The sequence below is a fragment of the Rhinatrema bivittatum genome, chromosome 5, assembly GCF_901001135.1.
Source record: "Rhinatrema bivittatum chromosome 5, aRhiBiv1.1, whole genome shotgun sequence".
Lineage (NCBI taxonomy): Eukaryota > Metazoa > Chordata > Amphibia > Gymnophiona > Rhinatrematidae > Rhinatrema > Rhinatrema bivittatum.
This window is the reverse complement of record NC_042619.1, coordinates 340,103,938-340,125,327: the sequence shown is the minus strand read 5'-3', so window position 1 is coordinate 340,125,327 and position 21,390 is coordinate 340,103,938. Positions and strand designations below refer to the sequence as shown.

Sequence of the window (21,390 nt, the reverse complement as noted above, 5' to 3'; positions counted from 1 at the left end):
GCTGGATTATGCTCTGGTTATAGATTGTATACCGATAACACATAATTCTATATTTAGATGGTACCTACTTGGAAGAGAACATCACAACAGGTCACAAGTTGTATATTTGCTGTATGTCGATAGTTAACACTTAACAAATTAGCCCTTAACATCACAAAAAGTGAAGTCCTGCCGTTATATTGAAGTTCCCCTAATACTATATATTCATCAATCCAAATTGAAAGTACAGTTTTGCCAGTTTGTTCTTGTATAAGGAGCTTGAATTTTCAGATTGATTCCAACTTAACATTCAAGACCCAAATTTAAATTAGTTGTCCATACATTTGTTTTTTTTTAAACTGAGGATTCTTTGAAATCTCAAACCTTTTCTTCCTCAAACAGAATTGAGAAGTGTTGTTCAAGCACTGATTTATCCTCAATGGACGATTGCAACTCTCTCTACATTGGTCTCTCAAAGTCATCAATAAAAACTCTGCAATCTCTGCAAATGCAGCAGCAAGATTGATATCTGGGAGTGCAATGCATGACCACACTTCTCCAGTTCTGATGGAACTGCATTAGTTTCCAGTCCATGAAAGGATTTGTTACAAAACTGCTGTCTTAACCCATAAACTTGTTATTTTTAACTTTTTATTTATAACTTCTCTTGGCACACAAAGTATAATATGTAAGTAACTATGCTTTTCAGATATATTTATTTATTTATTTATTTTTAATTTTTATATACCGATGTTCCTGTAAAGAATACATATCGCACCGGTTTACAAGGAACTGAACAGTCGCCTCCAGGGCAGAAATACATTAAAACAGTTGCCTCAAGGCAGAATACATTAACACAAGTATACAGGAAAACTATTAAAGAGAACTTTCATAAACTCAATTAAATGTAACTGGGAACCATAAATCAGGAACATATGTACAGAGGTAGGTATATCGTCTGTCGCTTCACCAGATTTTAGCTCTCAGGGAAAGCTTGAGTGAATAGCCAAGTCTTTAGCTTCTTTTTGAATGTCGGAAGGCATGGTTCTTGGCGGAGGTCCGGTGGGAGCAGGTTCCAAAGATGGGGACCTGCAGTGGACAGAGCTCGTTTCCTCTATGAGGTTTTTGTTGGCTGGGTGTGAAGCATGTTCTGGTATGCACTTCTGATTGGTCTATTGGAGATGTGTTGCTGTAGTTGGAAGGATAGATTGAGGGGGGAGATGTTGTGAAGAGCCTTGTGAATCATCATGAGGGATTTAAATTGTATCCTAAATTTTATAGGCAGCCAGTGAAGATTTTGGAGGATAGGGGTGATGTGATCCCATGTTTTGGTGTTAGTGAGAATTCTGGCCGTCGCGTTCTGGACCATCTGAAGTGGTTTGATGGTGTTGGCTGGCAGGCCAACACCATCAAACCATATAAAGACATATAAAGACCATATAAAGACAATACAGCATTTACGAGACATGCAGCAGTCAACATACATATATTTCGTAATCAGCCCACCAGAAACATATGTACATCAATAACAACCTTATCTAGCTAGTCTTATAGTAGTCATGGTATAAGTCCCATATCTTGGCATATTTAAAATTCTCATTTTTCAACACATACTATAGACATTCAGTATCCACTGCTTCTCAAACTTGGTCTTGCCAGTGATCTATCTAAAGGTGTTGTTTCCAAATGCTGGCTATCTTGAATCTAGCTGCCAACAAGAACTGAACAACCAGAGGTCTATATTTCCGGGAATTAACGAACCAGCCCCCCCTACCAAGGAGACCCACTATTAGTGTTATACCTATAAGAAGAACCAGAATGTCAGCAATTTTCTGCTTAACTTGTCTCCAATATTGCCTAACTCCCTGTCAGAGCTGCCACATTTATAGATATGTTCTCATTTCACTGCACCCCCTCCAGCACGCCACTGGAGAATATGGGTATGCGGGAGGATCTGTGTAATAGCCATATCATTAACTCATCCTGCTTGGTGCTGATAGTTATGATGGGTATTAGCCCAAATATTCTTCAATACTTTATTATCATAGATAGTGCCCAAGTCTGTATTCCGTTTCTTAATCAATTTTGGTGATGTTTCTACCATGACGCTACTGGTTATAATCCCCCAATATATAGCTGAGAGGCGTCTAGATCACGGAGATATTTCTCTATACCATTCAATGGTATCAATGGCGCCAAAACATCAAAGTGACCCACCAGCACCTCTTGTAACTGTAGATATAGGGGTAGATTTTCAGAGCCCTGCTCGCCTAAATCCGCCCAAAACCGGGCGGATTTAGGCGAGCAGGGCCCTGCGCGCCGGGAAGCCTATTTTACATAGGCCTCCCGGCGCGCGCAGAGCCCCGGGACTCGCGTAAGTCCCGGGGTTCTCGGAGGGGGGGCGTGTCGGGGGCGTGTCGGGGGCGGGCCCGGTCGTCGCGGCGTTCCGGGGGCGTGTCGGCAGCGTTTTGGGGGCGGGTACGGGGCGTGGCTACGGCCCGGGGGCGTGGCCGCGCCCTCCGTACCCGCCCCCAGGTCGCGGCCCGGCGCGCAGCAGGCCCGCTGGCGCGCGGGGATTTACGTCTCCCTCCGGGAGGCGTAAATCCCCCGACAAAGGTAAGGGGGGGGTGTAGACAGGGCCGGGCGGGTGGGTTAGGTAGGGGAAGGGAGGGGAAGGTGAGGGGAGGGCAAAGGAAAGTTCCCTCCAAGGCCGCTCCGATTTCGGAGCGGCCTTGGAGGGAACGGGGGGAGGCAGCACGGCTCGGCGCGCGCAGGCTATACAAAATCGATAGCCTTGCGCGCGCCGATCCAGGATTTTAGTGGATACGCGCGGCTCCGCGCGTATCTACTAAAATCCAGCGTACTTTTGCTTGAGTCTGATGCGCAAGCAAAAGTAGGCTGATCGCGCTTCTTTTAAAATCTACCCCTGAGTGCATGTGTGTCATCACTAAGATCACTAAAGGACTGAAGACCCTCCTTATCATAGAGTTGGGCAATACTAAATAGATCCAACTTTTTCCAATATTTAATCTTCGAGAAGCTGCACCCTGAAATGTTAGAGTTCCCATAGATTGGAGCAACAGGCAATATTACCTGTTGTACCCAGAAATTTCTGTACTTGGGTCCACACCCTAACTGTTCCATTTTAAAAGCCCTACATGCACCAAAGCCAGAAGATACGCACGTGACTCGGCCTGGTGCACACCATGCAGATTTTAAAACCAGCGCGGGTACGTGCATATCACCCAGTAGGTGCATAAAAAAAATTTTATGAAAAAGGGCATAGTCTTGGTGGGGCATGGGCGGGATCTGGGCGAGCCAGAACTGCACCATGAAGTTGGCACGTAAGTAGTTACGCACACAAGCATGATATAGGGTTCCCTACTGCCTAACTTTACTTCTGCTGTGGATGGCGTGTAAGTCATTTAACAAAAAAGAATTAGGCTAATCAGCGTGGTTTTAAGGCTTGGGACTAATAGGGTAAAAGGGAGGCAAGTTAGGTAGGGGGTTTAGGAAGTCCTCTCCTTTACTGGGGAAACTAGGAGTGAACTGTGAAAAAGGCCTACTAAACTTTGCCCCACTTGCACGCTCCAGACAGCATTCACGCTCACATGCGCACAAATCATGCGCACATGTATACGTGGATAGCTGATTTTATAACAAACGTGCCTACATGTGCATGTTATAAAATCATCACGCCCATATGTGCATGCCAGCAAATACACGCAGGTCTCAAATTTTACTTCTCTGAGTTTGTACTATAATTGTGCTTCCCCTGCCCACAGCGCGTCGAACAGGAGAATCTCCTAGAAGAAACGGCAGCATTCCCAAAGAACCTACTTCTGTCTACAGCTGCTGTGATTACTCTCAGGACATATCTACTTGCCTTGCCCAGGATTTAAAACCAACCAATCTGGCTGCACAATAATACATTTTTAAATTGGGCAATGCTATACCTCCCTGCTTTTTGGGCATCCACAATTATGTAAGACTTATTTTTGCCTGTGTATATCTCCAAATAAATTTAGCCATATAGCTATTGAGTTCATCAAACACTCTCAGGGAAACAGAGCATGGCGCATGCTGGAATAATATGAGTTTGGGCAGCATGCTTATGTTTAACTAATTTATCCACCCTGCCCAAGAGATGGGCAGATCCACCCAATTTTGTAGGCTCTGTTTTATTTTAGCAATAGGTCCCACAAAGTTAGGATCATACAGTCCCTGCAGGTCTTTAGGAATATAGATCCTGAGATATTTTAAAGCCTGCTGTTGCCAGTTGAAAAGTACTCATACAATCCAAGATTTGCACCATATGTCCTAGAAGGAAAATCTCTGATTTATCCCAGTTAATTTTATATTCTGTGTGAGCACTATACATACACAGAAGGTCTATTAATTGAGGATCAGAAACTCACAGTGAAGTTAGATATATGAGAACATTGTCAGCCTAGAGAGATATTTTGTGTTCGGTCATTCCCATCTGCACTCCCAATATTCTAGGATTCAACCTTAAAGCCGGAGCTAGGGGTTCAGTTGCCATGTCAAATAACCCATAACCTTCTGACTTTAAGTCCCTTTCCATGAGTAAATAGTCTTTTGCAAATTCACAATCCCAGTCATGACCTACAACCTTGAGAGCATAGATTGCTTGAAGTCTCATCTATTTGTGCTGCTCAACTGATCGAGACCAGTGAGTGCGCTTTTTCAATTACGGCTCCATCATTTTGGAATTCTCATCCTGATGAATTTGTACTTGGTGCTATGCTCAAAAACATTTAAGAAAATGTTAAAAACCTATTTATTTAATTCTGGAATTGGCTGATGTTTGTTCTTATTTTTATTATATTTTATTATTGTATGTACCATTTTATTTTTTAACTCTTTATAAAGAGTTTCTAGTAATTTAATGTCTTTTGGCAATTTTTATTATCTGATTTTTAATTTTCAGTCAGGTTTGTATTAAATATTATTAATGTTGTATGATATGACCTGCCCTGAGCTGTAGTGGTATATAAATGTTAATAAAAACAAAGATAAATGGGGTTAATGCAAATAGTATGCAAAAGAAGGCGTTAGCTATTCCTAAGCAATACGGGAAGTTGCGATAAAGAGCAGATAGCGTAAAGCACATTTTCTTTACCATGGAAATTTAATTCCTGGTTCAGAGCAGGAGAAAAAGTTACTTCACATTTCTGGTTGCCATATTATACTATTGCTGGGCCCAGTGTGGTAGTGTCTAGCTATTTCTATGACACTGGGCACAGAAACAGAATAACTCTGGCCACGAGAAATATGAATTTATCCCAGGACAAGCAGGATGTTAGTCCTCACATATGGGTGACATTGGTAATGGAGCCCTATGTACGGAAAAACTTCTTTAAATGTTTCCATGAAACTTTTGACTGGCACCAGAGTGCATACTGAGCATGTCCAGCATGCCATGATATTCCCTGCCACAGGGGTCTCCCTTCAGTCTTTTTTTTTCCGCGAAGCAGTTAGCATTGCGGTACAATTGGAGTCCTGTGGTGAATTCACCACCTTAAAAAAGTTTTTTTCCGGAAAAAAATCAATCCCACCGCAAGGGTTTCCTTTCGTTAACACCGCGGTCACTTTTTTTCCCTTCGGTTTCCGGCCGGTACCGATATTTTTTGGTCATCGCCGTCGACGGCTGTCCAGCAAAATGGCCTCCGGGTTCAAAAAATGCTCGCACTGTGCGCGGAATATGTCTATAACAGACCCGCACTTAGAATGTGTTCTTTGCCTAGGCAAAGAACACGATGTAAAATTGTGTACATTATGTGCAGAGATGACCTCAAAAGGCCGTCGTCTCCGCGTCGAGAAAATGGAGCAATTGTTTAACATACAATTGCTCCCGAAGGCATCGACTTCGGTTCAGTCATCGCCATCCGGATCCGTCCGGCAGGTATTATTGAAAAAATGTCGTCCGGAAGCGGGAGACGCTTTTACGCCATCACCGTCAGTATCGTCGAAGGCGTCCACTTCTGGAAGCGAGAAACAAAAGGAGAAACATCGTCACCGGCATCGACGACGCCTGGCACCGATGACCGAAGACCCATCGACAGGTACGGCCTCACCCGCAAAGATACCTCGGACAAGTGCGGAGGTTTTAAGGCCTACTGATCCAGGGCGATCCCCACCGATATCGGTGCCGGGCTCCGTACCTCCTCAGGGCTCTGAGGAGGTATCGGCATCGCCAACACTGCTTCCCCCCATAGCTGCTCTGGTATCACCAGCTATGAGAGTGGAACTTGACACATATATACGTCAAGCGGTGCACCAGGCTCTGCGCGATGCGATTCCGCCTCAGCCATCGACACCTCCATCGATGCCGATTCCGATGCCGAGAGATCCATCGCCATTGATGCCGCCGGCACCGACAATGCCACGGGAACGGCCTTCGATGCCACATCCGGGACCATCCATGCCTACCCTGATACCCTCACCGGTTCCACCAAGGACTATACCGGTGCCATCAGAGGATGTCTCGATGCTGCATCCATTCATGATAAAATTAGACTCTCTCCTGGATATTTTATCCAACAAAACACCAGAAGAGCCTATTCCAGGACCCTCTGGAATCCCAAAACCTCCTAGACCTCATTCTCCTCTTCTACCATCAAGGCCTAGGGAGCCTTTGCTAGTGCCAGTCACTCACCAAACTCCAAGAGATATGGGTACTGACACAAGCTCGGAATACTCTTCAGATGGGGATATTTTTTCTGAACCCTCTCCACCTGACGACCACAGGAAGTCACCTCCTGAAGACCTTTCGTTTACAAACTTTGTAAAGGATATGGCTGACACCATCCCCTTTCAACTACAAACGGAGGTGGATGCAAGGCAGAAAACACTTGAGGTTCTGCAATTTGTAGATCCTCCTAAAGAAATGTTAGCAGTACCGGTCATCCACAACACACTACGTCAAATAATCAACATTTAGCAACCTAATAATTTCTTCCACATCTTTAACATCACCCTGTTTCCACCTTACGCCTTCCCTCCCCCCCATTCATTTTCTCCTACCTTTTTCCCTTCCATAAAACATCTTTTACGGCCCAGCTCCACTTTTACTTTTTATTATTTAATTTAGATTTTTTGTTACCATGAGGTATATACCAATTATTGTATTTTAATTTTATTTAATTTTATTTTTAATTTTTAACTCTATTTATTTTATTTTTCATTTTACAATGTAAACCGTTTTGACAAAAAAACCTTGTTTTGAAAAACGGTATATAAATACTTTTAAATAAAATAAATAAATGAAGTTTTTCAAGACCTTCAGTACAGAATATGGGAACACCCAGGATCTGTATCAGCAGTCAATAAAAGATCAGAGGCAACTTATTTGGTCCAACCTATACCAGGTTTTCAAAAATCACAGTTGCCACACCAGTCAGTCGTGGTAGAGTCTGCCCAGAAGAAGGCAAAACGATTGAAATCTCATTCACGTTATTTTCGAAAACAGACTACTGCAATGCCTTACTACTGGGGCTCCCCATTTCAGCCACAAAACCTATACAAATGCTCCAGAACGCAGCAGCTAGAATCCTAAACAATACCAACCGCCGTGCTCACATTACCCCCATCCTTCGAAACCTGCATTGGCTGCCAATAAAATATAGAATTCTATATAAAGCTCTCATGATAATCCACAAATCTATTCACCAACAGCTCACACTAGACCTTCAGAACCCTCTCAAACACCACTCGTCCGAAAGACCCATCAGAGAAGCTTATAAAGGGACCCTTCAAGTCCCACCTTCAAAATACACCAGTCTAAAAACCACCAAAGAACGTTCCTTCTCCACAGCAGGCCCGGTACTCTGGAACAGACTTCCGACTGACCTAAGACTGGAACCTTGCCTTCATACCTTTCGAAGACAACTGAAGACGTGGCTTTTCCTCCAAGCCTTCCCCTAGTCAAAATGTCACTTTGAACTCAGCCTAAGGAATGAGATAATTACCAATCTCATTACCAGTTATATATTATTTATTGGTTGCTTTTCCGCTCTACCTTTCTTCCTGGCTACTCTAGCCCCCAAGTTCAATGCCCTTGTTTTATGTAACTTTGCTTGATTCAGCCTTCTCGTTTTTGGTTACACTTGTTCATCCCCTAAGTTCCATGTAAACCGGCCTGATGTGAATTCTATTTGTGAAGTCCGGTATAGAAATATATATTAAATAAATAAAAATAAATAAATAAATTCATCTACACCGCCTGGGAAGGAGAGTAGGTTTCTTGATAATTTAGGCCGAAAGGTTTTTCAGGGTTCCATGCTGGTATCCAAGATAACATCATACCAGCTATATATGAATCAATATCAAAGGAACCTTTGGAAGCAGGTCCAAGACCTAGCCCTGTCTCTCCCTGAGCAGTATCAAGAACCATTCCAGACTATCATCCATAAGGGCCTCGAATCAGGAAAACACGAGGTCAGAGCTACTTACGACTGCTTTGAGACTGCAGCACGACTTTCTGCTTCAGGCATAGCTGCACGCAGATGAGCCTGGCTAAAGGCCTCTGATCTCCGTCCAGAGGTCCAAGAACGTTTGGCTGATCTTCCTTGCTTGGGGGACAACATTTTTGGGGAAAAGGTCAAAGAAGCTGTGGCTACTATAAAAGACCACACAGAAACACTAAAGCAATTATCCTTAATACCTCAGGATACTCAACCTTCCACAAGGGAGAATTCCAAAGCGTGATACCAGATGTCCATATTACCGTCCACGCAAGTATTATCCCCCAGCAAATAGACCAGAACATCCGCCCACCTCAACGCCAACAACCTAGGCAGAGGCCTGCAAGGGCACAACCACCACCACAAACTGCCACTACATCTGGTTTTTGAAACAACTCAGAGAGCAGCAGCCTCATCAACCCATTCCCAAACATACCAGTAGGGGGTCGTATAATGTACTTCCAAAGCACTTGGGCCTCCATAACCACCGACTAGTGGGTATTATCGATCACAACTCACAGTTACAGACTAGATTTTCTTACTGTTCCAAAAGAAAACCCACCACTTCCATCTTGGACAGTAAATCAACATTCCATAATTCTTCAAACAGAATTATCCACCCTTCTGAGAGCCAGGGCCATAGAACCAGTTCCTGGGCCTCAAAAGGGCAGAGGATTCTACTCCCGCTATTTCCTCATTCCAAAGAAAACAGGAGGCCTTCGACCCATTCTAGACCTCAGAAATCTCAACAAATTTCTCAAAAAAGAAAAATTCAGGATGGTGTCCTTAGGCACCATTCTACCTTTTCTTCAAAGGGGAGATTGGCTCTGCTTTCTGGATCTTTGAGATGCCTACGCTCACATTCCCATCTTTCCTCCTCATCGCCAGTACCTGCGATTTCTGGTAAAGGATCAACACTTTCAATACAGAGTGCTGCCATTCGGCCTTGCATCAGCCCCACGAGTATTCACAAAGTGCTTGGCTGTAGCAGTGGCACACCTCCACAAACAGAGAGTGCACTTGTTCCCTTATCTGGACGATTGGCTCATCAAGAGTCAATCAAAAGAAGGAGCTCTCACTTCTCTCAAGCTCACTATCCATGTGCTTCACTCCTTGGGATTTCTCATCAACTACCAAAAATCCCATCTTTCACCAACTCATCTTATACAGTTCATAGGTGCAGAGCTAAATACTGCAATAGCAAAAGCTTTTCTTCCAAGAGACCGTGCTCAAACACTTGTCCTCTTGACTCACACTCTTCGAAACCAATTCCAGGTAACAGCTCACCAGTGCCTCATTCTTCTAGGGCACATGGCTTCCACAGTTCACGTAACTCCCATGGCCAGATAGACCATGCGACTACTGCAATGGACACTCAAAGCACAGTGGATACAAGCCACTCAACCAATGTCCACTCCCATTCATATAATACCAGAGCTCAGATCTGCACTCATCTGGTGGACATCACTGAAAAACCTGCTCAAAGGCCTACCTTTCCAGCAACCAGTTCCACAAATAACTTTGACTACAGATGCATCCACCTTTGGGTGGGGAGCACACATTGGTCATCTAAAGACACAGGGCAAGTGGACAAAGCTCGAAGCCTCTTTCAAATAAACTTCCTGGAGCTTCGAGCTATACGCTATGCGCTGCATGCATTCAAGGACTGCCTTTCACACAAGACTGTTCTGATCCAAACGGACAACACAGTAGCCATGTGGTACATCAACAAACAAGGGGGAACAGGTTCTTACCTCCTTTGTCAAGAAGCAGCACAAATTTGGGACTGGGCCCTGACACACTCAATTCTTCTACGGGCCACTTACCTAGCGGGCATCCACAACGTAGTAGCCGATCGCCTCAGTCGTCAATTCCAACCGCACGAATGGTCCTTGGATCCAGCGATAGCATCCAAGATCTTCCAACGCTGGGGTCAACCAACGATAGATCTCTTTGCATCCCATCTCAACTACAAAGTGAACAATTACTGCTCTCTACTCCGACAGCAGAACAACCTACCAAAGGACGCATTTGCTCGCCATTGGAATTCAGGCCTGTTATACGCGTATCCACCGATACCACTCATAACCAAAACGCTAGTGAAGCTACAACAGGACAAGGGGACTATGATACTCATAGCCCCATATTGGCCTCGACAAGTATGGTTCCCCACACTGCTAGATCTCTCAGTCAGGGATCCAATTCGCCTGGGAGTACCTCCCAATCTCATAACTCAGGAACAGGGTCAGTTGCGCCATCCCAACCTTCAATCCCTGTCCCTGACAGCATGGATGTTGAAAGCTTGATCTTACAACCTCTCAACCTTCCAACCTCTATATCTCAAGTACTTATCGCTTCACGTAAACCTTCCACTAGAAAGAATTATTCCTACAAATGGAAGCGGTTTACTTTGTGGTGCACTCAGAAAGCTTTAGATCCTTTCACTTGCCCCACTACCTCACTACTAGATTACCTTTACCATCTCTCAGACTCTGGTCTTAAGACTTTATCTGTAAGGGTACACTTAAGTGCAATCTCAGCTTATCATAACAAGCTGGGAGATGCACCTATCTCCACACAGCCTCTCGTCAGTAAATTCATGAGAGGCCTAACTCACATTAAACCTCCAGTTCATTCCCCAAGCATACAATGGGACCTGAACGTCATATTAACCAGGCTTATGCGTTCTCCATTTGAGCCCATACATACCTGTGACCTTAAATACCTTACTTGGAAAACGGTATTCCTCATAGCCATTACATCAGCTAGAAGGGTCAGTGAACTACAAGCTCTAGTCACATACGAACCTTTTACAAAGTTCCTACATGACAGGGTAGTCCTCCGTACACATCCAAAATTCCTTCCTAAAGTTGTCACGGAATTTCACTTAAACCAATCAATAGTTCTACCAACATTCTTTCCTAGGCCTCATTCTCACCAGGGTGAAAGAGCCTTACACACGTTGGACTGTAAGCGTGCGTTATCCTTCTATTTAAACCGCACAACAGTCCAAAGGAAATCCAGTCAACTGTTTGTATCCTATGATCCAAACAAACCAGGTAAAGCAGTGGGTAAGCATACTCTGTCAAACTGGTTAGCAGATTGCATACAATTTTGTTACGAAAAAGCAGGCCTTACTCAAGGGCGAGTAAAAGCACACTCAGTCAGAGCGATGTCAACCTCAATAGCACACCTTCGCTCTGTACCTATTCTGGACATTTGTAAAGCAGCAACATGGAGTTCTCTTCACACTTTTGCAGCTCACTACTGTTTAGACAAAGAAGGAAGACAAGATTCAGCCTATGGACAATCCGTCTTAAAGAACTTGTTTCCAGTGTAATCCCAACTCCTTCCACATCCAACCTGCTGTGATCTTCGGCTGATTCATTTCCATCAACAATACTTCACTGTTGCTTCACTGCAAAATGACTCAGCCTCTAGCTTGCTAATCACCCATATGTGAGGACTAGCATCCTGCTTGTCCTGGGATAAAGCAAAATTGCTTACCTTGTAATAGGTGTTATCCCAGGACAGCAGGATGTAGTCCTCACGAAACCCACCCGCCACCCCGCGGAGTTGGGTCTGTTACGTTTATTATTTTATTTTTGGCTAACACTTCTTGCTACAAAACAAGACTGAAGGGAGACCCCTGTGGCAGGGAATATCATGGCATGCTGGACATGCTCAGTAGGCACTCTGGTGCCAGTCAAAAGTTTCATGGAAACTTTTAAAGAAGTTTTTCCGTACATAGGGCTCCATTACCGATGTCACCCATATCCTGCTGTCCTGGGATAACACCTATTACAAGGTAAGCAATTTTGCTGTACTCCACCTTGGACCCAGGAATTTACAGTGCTCCTGGAGAGGGCATGTACAGTAGAACTGTTCACAGACACTGTGCATACAACTTTGGCATTCTGTTTAACTGTAAATACCCATCCCAGAGAGCTTACACTTTGATCAGCTGGCTGTAAGTGCCCACTGCAAAGAGCTAAATCTTGTATCCAAGGTCCGTTAGGCAGAGAATGGCAAATAAAATCAAAGCATCTGTGGTAGGCAACTATAGCTGAATAATACTTCAAAGTCAGGATGCATAATACCAAGTTCATACTATTCCCTTGAAGTTGCCTTCCCAAGAGAGCTTATGTTTGGTTCAGCTGTAAGTGTAAGCCTCAGAGAGCTTGTGCCTTCTTTGATATGAGGTGGAGTAAACTCTCATTTCAGGTGTCCAAAGTTATTCTATTGCTGCAGTCTGGAAGGAAGACACTACTACATGGACTCAGCAATAGAATATCATAGCTTCCAGAAATGTGAGTTAACTTTTATTCTACCTCACGCAAAGGAATTAACCTGAAATTCCACATAAGTGCATGAAACCAGGAGTACAGAGGTCAGCACTTGCAAGATTGTGCCCATCTCGCATGCAAGACCATTTTGCAAATTAAATCAAACAATAAACTCTCTGGAACAGACAACTATAATCATTTGATATGCATAGCACTAAAGTGCATACTGTTCCGCTATCAGTACCTACCCTAGAGAGCTTATCCTTTGATTTCATTTGGCATGCCTTGCTTAAATGGTCTTTCATGTGAGATTGTGCCCATGTCAGGATGCCCAGTCTTGCATGCAAGGTCATTTTGATCACACTCTAACGTTTGAGGCTTAATACTTTTCTGGAAATGAAATACCAGTAAAAATTTAAATAAAGTGATCTCTTTATTGGTTAGAAGATCTAGTCACACAGTTGTTGAAAATAATGCATCTTTACTAATCACATTATGCAAGAACAATATATGACATGCCAAACTGACAGAACATGTGTAACATTTGTATGATACAGCAACTATCAATGTAACAAATGGCCAAAGTTCATATGCAGAGAAGTTATCCTTATACAAACTGGTGATTACAGCAAAGAGCACAGAAAGGGGACTTGCCAACTCAATGTTAACAATTCAGCAGACATGGAACAGCAGGTGCAAAATATAAATATAATGCAAGGAAAGGCCCTTGATAGACTATATAGAGAAAATGCACTCAAGGTGGGCCAGGCAACAAAGTTGTTCAAGGCCCTAGACTGTCCATGTTGAGAAGCTGCATTCAAAATGGGCCAGGCAGCAAGGTGACAATGGAAGCAGGAGGATGATGACTAGAGACAACAGAATGGAGGCAGGAGGCCAGTGACTGGCGACAACAGAATAGAGGTGCTGTGGTTCTCTGATAATAAGAATGCGTAAAACCACTTGCTTTAGAGAAAAGATTTTTATTAAATGGTATAAAATAATATAAATCTTAAACATTAATAAATAATAAGGTACCTTATGGAGAGGCAGATTGCCAAGCAAGGCTTCAAAACTCCCTCTCAAATGATTTTACTGATAACATAGCATTAAATAGAATTTGAACCTACATGCTGATGCTTTCTCCTATATGAAGGATGTTACAAATTTCTGAATTTGCGTTGCCTCATATTCAAAACATTATCTACTATCTGCTAAGAAAAATACAGATAGAGACCAGCAGAATGTTCCTTTGGACTTGTCTGATTTTCTGGAAAATTCTGTTCACAAACGTTTTCTAGAGCTAATTTGTTGATCTCGTTTGTGCTTTTGGAGGATAGAAATCATATTCTCCATCTTTTTTCTTCATCGTGAGGATCTATTTAAGAGGGAGAAAATTTGGATATTTCCAAATTTAGCTAGGGTGACACAGGAACAAAGGAGGACATTTTTGACTGAGACCTGAGGTCATTGCTCTAGGGGCCTCCTATATTTTTAAGCAGCTTTGTAAATGTCTTGAATTCTGTTAGATACATTGTATTTGATGCCATACAGTTGAGGAACTTCATAGACTCCTCTCTGTTCTCTTAGTGAGTTGCTTTAATATGAGAAGGCAGTATATATTCAGGAAGTGATTGCAGGTAAACAATTTAGAAACAAGCAAAAGAAACACACAAAGTACTTAGGTAATCGAAATCCAACTCCTCTAACCATTCACCAAACTCCTCTCTCCACGAACACCTGACATACCCTCAAAGGAGCAGCTGCAAGAAGCAGGTTTATATCAATAAAAAAATATATTGCACCACATGATAAAATAGCATACAGCATAATAAAATGATGCACAACATGATAAAGTACGCAATGCGGTAATGTTACATACAATGCGATATGCAGCGTGATGCGTTATGTTATCTTTGAACATGTTCTCTCAAAAATTAGCCTATCCTTGTCCATTTTTTATCTTGCATGCGATGAGTGCTATAACACACAATGTCTCTCCAGCGATTTACCGAATGGTGCCAAAATCCAAGATGGCCGCCTGCCGCACATGTAGCGCGGCAGGGGGTAGGTTGGATTTGTGCTCCCTCTGTGTTAACTGCGGGTCAGGAGAGGAGGGTGCCACTCAGTTAGGTTAGGCCTCTGTTCAGCCGGGTCTCTTGCCTCTGCCTCAAAACTCGAGGCTTCTGACCTCATGGTGCCGGGGGAGGATTCCTCTCTCCCCACTTCCCCCTATGTAGCTGGTTCGTGCGCCTTCAGACGACACTGTACAGCCCGAGACCCCGCAGGGGGTGGGCGAGCAACCTGTGGACTTCTCGCCTGAATTTGTGCTGCTTCTTCATCAGGTCTTTTTGGCCAAAGATCCAGAATTAAAAGGGCAGTGGAGCAGCTGGCGGACCCGTCCAGCGGGGATCCAAACATTCTTCACAGAATCCTCAGGTTCCCCTGTGGCCCCTGGGGTTCCGTCAGGTACGGGATAACTCGGTCTCCAGCTGGGTCGCTCCTGGGACGCTGCAAGATGGCCCCCCAGACATGCAGGGGATGGACCCGGGATCTGATCCCTCCCCAGACCTGGGAGATCCCGACACGGATGACCCAGCCTTGGATGGATTCCCAATCCCGGAGGGGGATGGCCCTTGAGTTGTGTGGCTGTTCAAGCTGGAGGAGCTGCGCCCATTGATTCCCCAAGTTGTAGAAGAGTTGGGGGTTAAGGTCTCCCAGGAAGAGTCGGATAGTAAAGGAATCTATCCAGTGCTCGATGATCTGCGAGGACCGACAACCGCCTTTCCCCTGCCCAAGACGATCAGAAGGTTGGTGATAAGGGAGTGGGACTCTCCTGATTCCAGCTTGAAAGTTGGCAGAGCGATGGCAAAACTTTAACCCCTCTCTCGAAAGACCTTGAACCTTCTAAAAGTGCCATGGGTGGATACGGCTGTTTCGGCAGTCACCAAGAAGACAACAATCCCAGTGGCTGGGGTGGCTGCTTTGAAAGACATTCAGGACCGCAAACTGGAAATTCAGCTGAAGCGTTTGAGGTCTCCACACTTGGCCTGCGCACGGCAGTGTGTGCCAGCATGATGCAGCATGCCTGTCTGTGTTGGGTCCAGAAGGTTGCGGAGGTGGTAGCAGCGGGCGACTCTTTGCCCCTGCAAGCGGCCTGTCTTGAGGTGGGAGTGGCTTATGTGGTGGATGCTCTCTGTGATTTGGTTCGCACCTCTGTGCGTAGTATGGTTTCCTCTGTGGTGCCACGCAGGCTTTTAAGGTTACAGACCTGGTCAGTGGACTTGTCCTCTAAGGTGCAGCTCTGTAATCTCTCCTTCAAGGGAAAACTCTTGTTTGGGAAGGATTTGGACCAGTTCATGAAACTATTGGGGGAGACTAAGGGCAATAGGTTGAAGGAAGATAGGAAACCGAGTAAGAAGGTTTTTCCTTCACGAGCTCGTTTCAGGGATTCTCTGCATTTTCGTTCCTCTCTCTGGGTCCCGGCAAAGCTCTGGACGTCTCTCATGTTGAAGTTGTAAGAGGCAGATTATCCAGCTTCTACAAGGAGTGGGAGAAGATTACCTCAGACAGGTGGGTTTTGGAGGTAGTCCGGCACGGTTATGCTCTAGATTTCTTGTTTCCACTTCAGGACGCCTCGGGTGATTTCTCGTGGCAGGTGAGTGTTGCACCAGAGGTGGACCCTTGGGCTGAGGTGGTGTTGAACAACCCGTAGGAAGGATCCTATGGGTCCCAACCGTCGGCAGGCGGAGAGGGCTGATGGACAGAGGCCAGTGGTGCTTCACCAATACCAGCCCTCATTCCCAACGGGTTGAGCCTTTGAGTGCCGTGGCCGACTGGACTTAGGTGGGCCTCCGTATGTCATCGTCAATGGAAGGATCGAGGTCAGCCCAGAGGCAGCAACAGAGGAGAGTAAGAGTCTATTCTGAACAAGGCGGAGTCCCAGAGACCCGGGTGCCAAAGGAACCATAGTCAGACAGGGGGTGCCCAACAAGAACAGGCCGAAGCCTGAATAGGCCAAGTCCAGGACATAGACTGAAGAAGCGTCATAGGGCAAGCAGGAGTCAGGGCCGGCGGCAATCTGGAAGCAGTGGCAAGCAAGGCTGAGGTCTGGATGAGAAGAGAGTCAGCAAAGTAGTCAGGCAATGCAGAGGTCTGGGTCTGGAGAGAGGCCACAGTGTAGTCAGGCAATGCAGAGGTCCGGGTCTGAAGAGAGGCAATGGCGTGATCAGGCAAAGCAGAGGTCCAGGCTTGGAGAGAGGCAACGGTGTGGTCAGGCAAACAGAGATCCGGACTTGGAGAGAGTCAATGGCATGATCAGGCAAAGCAGAGTACCGGGCTTGGGGAGACTCAACGGTGTGGTCAGGCAAAGCAGAGGTCAAAGTCCGAGGAGGCACTCCGAGGAAAGGTTGAGGATCAGGAACACAGGAACGAGGAAACCAGGAACAGGAGTCAGCGAGGATCAGAAACCAGGAACGAGGAGAATCTCTAAGAGACAATAAGTACTCGACCAGCTGGGAGACCTGTTGCAAAGGTAATCCTAGGGAGTGGAGCGAGGGATTACATTCCGGAGCTCCGCTGATGTCATCATCCGGGGCTGCGGCTTGGTTCCTGCCGCGGGCCCTTCTTAAGGCCCAGAGATGTGCGCGCGCGTAGGGAGGGGTGTGGCACTGAGTGGCGGCGCCTCTCCGCGGGCCTCACGGAAAGGCCCAATGTGGAGCACAAGGATCTGTAGCTGAGCCAGAGGCACCAAGGGTGGCCCGAGGACGGAGCCGGCGGCCTACAGCCACCAGAGACAAGGGACCAGGCACTGGATTCACTTGAGAAGGGTAAGGGGGCCGGGACGCGGGTCTGCCACAGCTGGCATGTGTAACTGCGAGAGGTCGCGTGCGAGACTCTCCAGAGATTTCTCGATCTCAACGCCATTTGTCCAGTCCCTCCTACGGAGCAGGGACAGGGTCGATACTCTGTGTACTTCATGGTTCCCAAGAAGGAAGTGTCCTTTCGTCCTATCCTTGACTTGCAGAAGGTGAAGCGGTGCCTACGAGTTCCCAAGTTCTGCATGGAAACGCTCCAAGCAGTGCTTGCGCAAAGTGGAGTTCCTCACATCCTTAGATCTAAGGGAGGCTTATCTGCACATTCTGATCCGGCAGAACCTTCAAAGATTCCTGAGGTTCAAGGTGCTTGGTCGGCATTTTCAGTTTTGGGCTCTTCCCTTTGGGCTGGCCATGGCTCCTCGCACGTTCACCAAGGTGATGGTGTTAGTAATAGCAGCAGCTCTGCGCTTGGGTCATACGTGCGAAGTCTCAGGAAGATTGTGAGTGATTTTACCAGAGAGTAATGACTACCCTATGTCTCTTGGTTGGGTCATCAATCTGCAGAAGAGCCAGTTGGTGCCCACACAGTGCCTGGTGTACTTAGGAGTGCGGTTCGACATGCAAAAGGTCATGGTCTTCCTGGCAACGAACAGAGTGCTAAAGTAACAGACTCAGATGAAAGGCCTTCTTCGCTTCAGGGTGCCAAGAACCTGGGATTATCTCAAAGTCCTGGGCTCCAAGGCGTCTACATTAGAGCTGGTGCCTTGGGCTTTTGTGCTCTTGAAACCTTTACAGCATGCACTGTTGTCCAGGTGGAGTCCTGTGTTGGAGCAGTTCCATATTCCGTTGCCTCTTCTTCAGGAACCCAGCCGTAGTCTCTCTTGGTGGCTATTGTATCGTAACCTGGAGACAGGGGGTGAAGTTGGAACCCCCAGCTTGGGTGGTTGTCTCTTTGGATGCTGGCCTCTCTGGATGGGGAGCAGTGTGTCATGACAAGATAGCTCAAGGCCTGTGGCGAATGTCTGAGAAAGCTTTGTCTATTAACAGACTCGAAACCCGGGCGGTTCGCTAGGCCCTTCAAGTGTCCTGCCCTTAGTCAGGGGTCGGATGGTGCGCGTTTTGTCTGACAACGAGACGACAGTGGAGTATATCAACAGGCAGGGGGGAACCAGGAGCCCTGCAGTGGCGCTGGAAGCACGTTTGTTCGCCTGGGCAGAGATTCATCTCGGGGGCATCGCCGCGTCACGGGAGTGGAAAACGTGCAAGCGAACTTCCTCAGCCGACAGTGCTTGAACCCCAGAGAGTAGGAGTTGTCCTTTGAGGAGTGGAATCACATTTGCGCCAGATGGGGATCTCCGCAGTTGGACCTGATGGCGACTCGAGCCAACTCGAAAACGGTTTGGTTTTTCAGTCGGAGGAGGGAACTCGTACCAGTGGGGCTCAATGTTCTGGTGTGTCCATGGCCCACGTGATTTCTTCTCTATGTCTTCCCCCCCCCCCCCCCCCCCCGTGGCCCTCTCATAGGCCGTGTTCTCAGGCTGATCGAGTCGCATCGTGGGTCCATGGTGCTCGTGGCTCCGGAGTGGCCCAGGTGTCCCTGGTTTGCAGATCTGGTACGACTTGTGGTCTGGCTCATCTTCTGCGTCAGGGGGCCTATATTCTCGGACCGGGTCAATCACTTCTGTCTCATGGCTTGGCTTTTGAGAGGCAGAGGTTACGGCTGAAAAGATATTCTGAGTCGGTAATTTCCTCTTTTCTTCAGGCTAGGAGACTTGCTACAAAAATGGCGTATGCCAGGGTTTGGCAGGTGTTTGAAGGTTGGTGCTTGCAGAGGAACCTGAGCCCCGTGACTGTGGGAGTGTCCCAGATTTTGGATTTCCTGCAGCAGGGGTTAGCTAATGGCTTAACCTTTAACTCGCTTTGAGTTCAGGTAGCTGCTTTGAGAGCCCTCCGAGATGTTGCTCAGGATCAGAAGTTGACGATGCATCTGGATATCATCAGGTTTCTTAGAGAAGCAAAGCATTTGAGTCCACCAGTGCACAAAGTACGCCCGGAGTGGAGCTTAAATTTGGTACTCCGTGCTCTATGCGAAGCACAGTTTGAACCGTTGAAAAGGGCGTCATTGAAGGATTTGACTCTATAGACTGTGTTCCTGGTGGCTATCTGTTTGGTACGGAGGATTTCGGAGCTGCAAGCCTTATCCTGTAGAGACCCTTTCCTGAGAATTTACTGGGACAGAGTATCCTTGTGAACAGTTCCTTCCTTCATGCCCAATGTGGTCTCTTCTTTCCATGTCAATCAGATGGTGGAACTTCCAGCTTTTCTGGACTGGTCCCATGATTCCTCCCGGGAGAGGGAGCTGCATTTGTTGGACATGTGGCAAGTCCTTCTCCACTCTCTGGAGGTTTCTAATGCGTTTTGACAGTCAGAAAATCTTATTTGCCAGGGCCAAGAAGGAAGACAAAGCATCGAAAGCTTCCATTTCTAGATGAATTTGGGAAGTTACCGCTTCCGCATACATTTCTAAAGGAAAGCAGGCTCCTGTGGGGTTGAGAGCCCACTCCACAAGGGCACAGGCGGCCTCCTGGGCGGAGTGTCAACTTCTTTCTCCACAGGAGATTTGTAGGGCGGCTGTCTGGTCTTCCATTCACACTTTTACCAAGTTTTATTGTTTGGATGTCAGGGTGCAGGAGGAGGCGTCCTTCGTTAAGAGTGTTCTGCGAGCAGGTCTTTCGGAGGCCTGCCCAGTGTAAGGTGGTTTGGGTACATCGCACTGGCTGGAATGATCTGAGTATGTACAGGAAAGGAAATTGTTTCTTACCTGCTAATTTTGTTCCTGTAATACAGCAGATCATTCCATAGGCCCACCCAGTTCTGACCCCGAAAGACAGTTGGTGGAGCTTTTAGTATTCTGAAGGAATGATTGGATTTCTATTAAAGAGCAGGGCCGGTGGCTTACTGGTGTATGTTTCTTTGGTTTTGGGCAACCTAGACCTCTGGTTAGTTGGGAGGGTTGCCCTTGGTTGAAGTTCAGTTGAAGTTTAGTTTCAAGGGCTTGGATACAGGCTGATAATGAGGGACTGCAGGTGGCATTCTTTCTTATGTAGCAGTGTCCAAAGCTTTTGTTCTCTGCTGGTAGGGATATACAACTCACTGGTCTGGAATGATCTGCTGTATTACAGGAATGAAAATTAGCAGGTAAGAACCAATTTTCCTTTCCTCTGTATAGTTGTTTAATGTTTTGTTTGCTGGCTTCCTGTGTCTCAACCTTCAAAATTCTTGAAGGTTTTAATATTTTTCCCCATCTGAACCTGTAGCAGTGTTGTTACACTTTTCCTCAGCATTCATTTATTTTTCACTTTTGTCATTTGTTCATTTCAGGTGGCTGACATGCTTTTGGAACTGTGTGTCACAGAATTGGAGGATGTAGCTTCAGATTCCCAGAGTGGCCGTCTTTCTTCACAGCCTGTGGTGGTGGAAAGTAACCACCCTTATATTGATGATACCTCTACCAGCGGCACAGTCAAAATGCCAGGTATGAAATACAAACGTTGATCAAGGTAAAAAAAGGTAGATACATGTAGCATAATGTTAATTGATGGAGTTTGTAGGCGGATGAAGGAGAGAATTCTAAATTTATACTTAATTGATTTAGCACTCTGGAGCTAAAGGAAAAAATGGGAGTTCTCTCTGGGTATTCCAGCCTCTCATCCTTTTTCCCCACTATCACCATTCTAACTCACCTGCACCTATATTTCTATCCTCTCTTTTTTTCTGCATCAGTATTTTATTGAGAATTTATGAGCCAGAACGAAATGTATGATC

The 21,390-nt window shown here is 45.9% G+C and overlaps 1 protein-coding gene across 1 annotated transcript in view; it reads left to right on the top strand.

Moving 5' to 3' along the window:
• Positions 1–21,390, top strand: part of LOC115092958 (E3 ubiquitin-protein ligase HERC2-like) — a 2,733,734-nt gene that overhangs the window by 1,772,049 nt on the left and 940,295 nt on the right. Inside the window, 1 exon segment of the mRNA XM_029604466.1 lies at positions 20,947–21,100. Within this exon segment, the coding sequence (XP_029460326.1) occupies positions 20,947–21,100 (154 nt within the window).